At 33.1% G+C, this 5,485-nt stretch overlaps 1 protein-coding gene across 1 annotated transcript in view; it reads left to right on the forward strand.

The window, feature by feature from the left end:
• The window catches only part of LOC117940369 (ras-related protein Rab-8B-like), a 2,781-nt gene extending 2,222 nt beyond the window's left edge, over positions 1-559 (forward strand). Inside the window, exon 4 of the mRNA XM_034865679.1 lies at positions 70-559. Coding sequence (XP_034721570.1) covers positions 70-159 — 90 coding nt within the window. The 3' untranslated portion in view covers positions 160-559. The remainder of the gene's footprint in view (positions 1-69) is intronic.
• The last annotated feature ends 4,926 nt before the right edge of the window (positions 560-5,485 follow it).

The following is a 5,485-nucleotide window of genomic DNA, read 5'->3' on the forward strand; positions in this document are numbered from 1 at the left end:
GGGGGGGGGTAGATGGGGGGAGATAGAGAGATAGAGGGAGAATAACCTTATTGTGTCTGTGTCCTGCAGAGCGACAGCAGCCCATTGGCTGGAGGAGGACCAATCAAAATCACAGAGTCTCGCTCTAAGAGGAACTTCTTCAGATGTTCTCTCCTGTAGTCCAGAAGCTTCCGGAACATTTTGAGAGACACACACACACGCTCACAAACACATACACAGACAGACACACACACACAAAGATACCAAAGTGTTTTATCTGTAAAGTTGTATATCTTCATTTAAATGTTAAAAACCAAAGACTGAAGAACCTTCTACATATTATAATATAATATATATATTATATTATGTAGATTAGATTAGATTAGATATATAATCTGTTATTATACACACTTTTATATTGAAACATGCTTTGCTACTTAAAGTAATTAAGTTTTGAGTTATTTCCATTCATAAAGCACTTTAAAATCACAAGAACAGAAAATTATATTTTTATATTTATACATAGATGGAAATATAACAAGATTTAAATAGAAACAAGTTGAAACACAAGAAATAAGATGAACCGATAAAACCAAAAACATGTTACACAGAGTTAAAGGGTAAGTTCAGTATTTCACCATCACCAAACCCACCAGACTCCATGTAAATAATCACTACTTTTAGCGTGTATAGAGCAGCATATCTCCACCAGACTCCATGTAAATAATCACTACTTTTAGTGTGTATAGAGCAGCATATCTCCACCAGACTCCATGTAAATAATCACTACTTTTAGCGTGTATAGAGCAGCATATCTCCACCAGACTCCATGTTAATAATCACTACTTTTAGCGTGTATAGAGCAGCATATCTCCACATGTAAATGGGTGAATTAAGAGTTTATTCCAACCAGACCAGAGTGGTGATTGGTGGAACAGTGGAAAGATGAACCAAGACGGCTTTTGGTAGTTTTATTTAGTTTCTGTCCATATTGAATGAAGTGTGTTTTCCGATGATAAAAGTCGTGATTATTTACATGGAGTCTGGTGGTTTGGTGACAGTGATTTTGGGGCTGTTTTTAAACAAAAAGTGGTGTAGAAAGCATTGAAAGAAATGTACTAAAACAGGTAGAAAAAGTGTAGACATAAAGGGGCGGGGCTTATATAATTAATTTGTTATAAGTTTTTAATCAAAACATTTTCGGTGAATCTGAAAAATCATAAAAGTCTGAAGTAAAAACAGAGCCGCTAAGTTCTGCGTCTTTTTGTGTTTTTTTGTGAAATAACTGTTTTTTTTAACTTGGAGGAAAAAACTTTTCAAGAAGTTTTTTTTTATATTTCAAAGAACTTTTATTTGAATTCTTATTTTTGTATAAATCTGAATTTTTGTCATGTGTTAAGAGTTTTATTCATATGAAACTGTTTTATTTTAATATTTCCTGCTGCCTGAAGAATCAGAGATTAATTATAATTAGCAGTCATAATTAATAACTACAAGTATTAATTATAATATTAAAATGTTTATTTTCGGTGTTTTTGAGATTTTGAAGGAAGATAAAAGAAGTTTTTGTTTAAACGTGAAACGTGTTTACAGACTCACTGCAGCTTTATTAAAATAATAATACTGCATATTCATCTCTTGTGTCTTCTTCTGGTAAAAAGTTGCTGAACTGAGACTGACATTTTGGCGATGCCATGTTCATCTCGCTACGTCCTGCTACGTCATGCTATGTCCTGCTATGTCCTGCTACGTCCTGCTGTGTCCTGCTACGTCCTCCTACGTCATGCTGTGTCCTGCTGCGTCCTGCTACGTCATGCTATGTCCTGCTATGTCCTGCTACGTCCTGCTGTGTCCTGCTACGTCCTGCTGTGTCCTGCTACGTCCTCCTACGTCATGCTGTGTCCTGCTACGTCATGCTGTGTCCTGCTGCGTCCTGCTACGTCATGCTGTGTCCTGCTACGTCATGCTGTGTCCTGCTGCGTCCTGCTACGTCATGCTGTGTCCTGCTACGTCCTGCTGCGTCCTGCTACGTCATGCTGTGTCCTGCTACGTCCTGCTGCGTCCTGCTACGTCCAGCTACGTCCTGCTGCGTCCTGCTACGTCATGCTGTGTCCTGCTGTGCCTTGTAGTGCCCACAGCATCCTGCTATTCCATTAACTACTACAAAGAACTGCTACAAATTACTATTTTTTCTATTTTTGTTATTTCCACTTTTCATTCTAACCCCAACCGGCCCGTCAGACACCTCCTACCAAGAGCCTGGGTCTGGATCTGGGTCTGGGTCTGGGCCTGGATCTGGGTCTGGGTCTGGGTCTGGGTCTGGGTCTGGGTCTGACCGAGGTTTCTGCCTAAAAGGAGTTTTTCCTCTCCACTGTGGCCCTGTTGCTGCTCTGGAGGAGACTACTAGAACTGTTGGGTCCTTGTAAATTCTGGAGTGTGGTCTATCTGTAAAGCGTCTCGAGATAACTCTTGTCATAAATTGATACTATAAATAAAATTGAATTGAAATGAATTTATGAAAAAGTTTGTCAGAAGAATAAAATAATTTAATAGATAATAAGAGAAGCTTTTATTGTGGAAACCAGTTTATTTCCTGCTCTGTGATGTCATCGCAACAGCTGATGGTTTCTGTTTCCCTCTTTACTTTTAAAGCAAAACTTTAGTCGATCTTTATTGTTAATTCTACGTACAAAAAGTCAAAGTAAAGTGTGTCGAAAAGTACTAAAAGTCATAGTATTGTATGTCGAAAAAAGTACAAAAAGTCATAGTATAGTAGGTCGAAAAAGTACAAAAAGTGTTAGTATTGTATGTCGAAAAAGTACTAAAAGTCATTGTATAGTATGTCAAAAAAGTACAAAAAGTCATAGTATAGTGTGTCTAAAAAGTACAAAAAGTCATAATATTGTATGTCAAAAAAGTACTAAAAGTCATAGTATAGTGTGTCGAAAAAGTATAAAAAGTCATAGTATAGTGTGTCGAAAAAGTATAAAAAGTCATAGTAGTGTGTCGAAAAAGTACAAAAAGTCATAATATTGTATGTCAAAAAAGTACAAAAAGTCATAGTATTGTATGTCAAAAAAGTACTAAAAGTCATAGTATAGTGTGTCGAAAAAGTCATAGTGTAGTGTGTCGAAAAAGTACAAAAAATCATAGTATTGTATGTCGAAAAAGTACAAAAAGTCATAATATTGTATGTCGGAAAAGTACAAAAAGTCATAGTACAGTAAGTTGAAAAAACTAAAAAAAGTCATAGTATAGTATGTCGAAAAAGTACAAAAAGTCATAGTATAGTGTGACGAAAAAGTACAAAAAGTCATAGTATAGTATGTCGAAAAAGTACAAAAAGTCATAGTATAGTGTGACGAAAAAGTACAAAAAGTCAGAGTATTGTATGTCGAAAAAGAACAAAAGTCATAGTATTGTATGTCGAAAAAGTACTAAAAGTCATAGTATAGTGTTTGGAAAAAGTACTAAAAGTCATAGTATAGTGTGTCGAAAAAGTACAAAAAGTCATAGTATAGTGTTTGGAAAAAGTACTAAAAGTCATAGTATAGTGTGTCGAAAAAGCAACAAAAATCATAGTATTGTATGTCGAAAAAAGTACAAAAAGTCATAGTACAGTATGTCGAAAAAGTACAAAAAGTGTTAGTATTGTATGTCGAAAAAGTACTAAAAGTCATAGTATAGTATGTCGAAAAAGTACAAAAAGTCATAGTATTGTATGTCGAAAAAGTACAAAAAGTCATAGTATAGTGTTTGGAAAAAGTACAAAAAGTCATAGTATAGTATGTCGAAAAAGTACAAAAAGTCATAGTATAGTGTTTGGAAAAAGTACAAAAAGTCATAGTATAGTATGTCGAAAAAGTACAAAAAAGTCATAGTATTGTATGTCGAAAAAGTACAAAAAGTCATAGTATAGTGTTTGGAAAAAGTACTAAAAGTCATAGTATAGTATGTCGAAAAAGTACAAAAAGTCATAGTATTGTATGTCGAAAAAGTACAAAAAGTCATAGTATAGTGTGTCGAAAAGTACAAAAAGTCATAGTATGGTGTGTCGAAAAAGCACAAAAAGTCATAGTATAGTGTTTGGAAAAAGTACTAAAAGTCATAGTATAGTGTGTCGAAAAGTACAAAAAGTCATAGTATAGTTTGACGAAAAAGTACAAAAAGTCATAGAATAGTAGGTCGAAAAAGTACAAAAAGTGTTAGTATTGTATGTCGAAAAAGTACTAAAAGTCATAGTATAGTATGTCGAAAAAGTACAAAAAGTCATAGTATTGTATGTCGAAAAAGTACAAAAAGTCATAGTATAGTGTTTGGAAAAAGTACTAAAAGTCATAGTATAGTGTGTCGAAAAGTACAAAAAGTCATAGTATAGTGTGTCGAAAAAGCACAAAAAGTCATAGTATAGTATGTCAACAAATTGCAAAAAGTCATAGTATAGTATGTCAACAAAGTACTAAAAGTCATAGTATTGTATGTCGAAAAAGTACAAAAAGTCATAGTATTGTATGTCGAAAAAGTACAAAAAGTCATAGTATTGTATGTTGAAAAAGTACAAAGAGTCATAGTTCAGTATGTTGAAAAAGTACAAAGTCATAGTATTGTATGTCGAAAAAGTACAAAAAGTCATGGTATAGTATGTCCAAAAAGTACAAAAAGTCATAGTATAGTATGTCGAAAAAGTACAAAAGGTGTTAGTATTGTATGTCGAAAAAGTACTATAAGTCAAAGTATAGTGTGTCGAAAAAGTACAAAAAGTCGTAGTACAGTATGTCGAAAAAGTACTATAAGTCAAAGTATAGTGTGTCGAAAAAGTACAAAAAGTCGTAGTACAGTATGTCGAAAAAAGTACAAAAAGTCATGTTATACTATGTTGAAAAAGTATAAAAAGTCATAGTATAGCATGTCGAAAAAGTACAACAGTGATAGTACAGTATGTCGAAAAAGTACAAAAAGTCATAGTACAGTAAGTTGAAAAAGTACAAAAAGTCATAGTACAGTATGTCGAAAAAGTACAAAAAGTCATAGTATAGTATGTCGAAAAAGTACAAAAAGTAATAGTACAGTAAGTTGAAAATACAAAAAAAGTCATAGTATAGTATGTCGAAAAAGTATAAAAAGTCATAGTACAGTATGTCGAAAAAGTACAAAAAGTCATAGTACAGTAAGTTGAAAAAACAAAAAAAGTCATAGTACAGTATGTCGAAAAAGTACAAAAAGTCATAGTACAGTAAGTTGAAAAAACTAAAAAAGTCATAGTATAGTATGTCGAAAAAGTATAAAAAGTCATAGTACAGTATGTCCAAAAAGTAAAAAAGTCATAGTATTGTATGTCGAAAAAGTACAAAAAGTCATAGTATTGTATGTTGAAAAAGAACAAAAAGTCATAGTATAGTGTTTGGAAAAAGTACTAAAAGTCATAGTTTAGTGTGTCGAAAAAGTACAAAAAGTCAGAGTATTGTATGTTGAAAAAGTACAAAAAGTCATAGTATTGTATGTCGAA

This window comes from Etheostoma cragini, unplaced genomic scaffold, assembly GCF_013103735.1.
Source record: "Etheostoma cragini isolate CJK2018 unplaced genomic scaffold, CSU_Ecrag_1.0 ScbMSFa_2304, whole genome shotgun sequence".
Lineage (NCBI taxonomy): Eukaryota > Metazoa > Chordata > Actinopteri > Perciformes > Percidae > Etheostoma > Etheostoma cragini.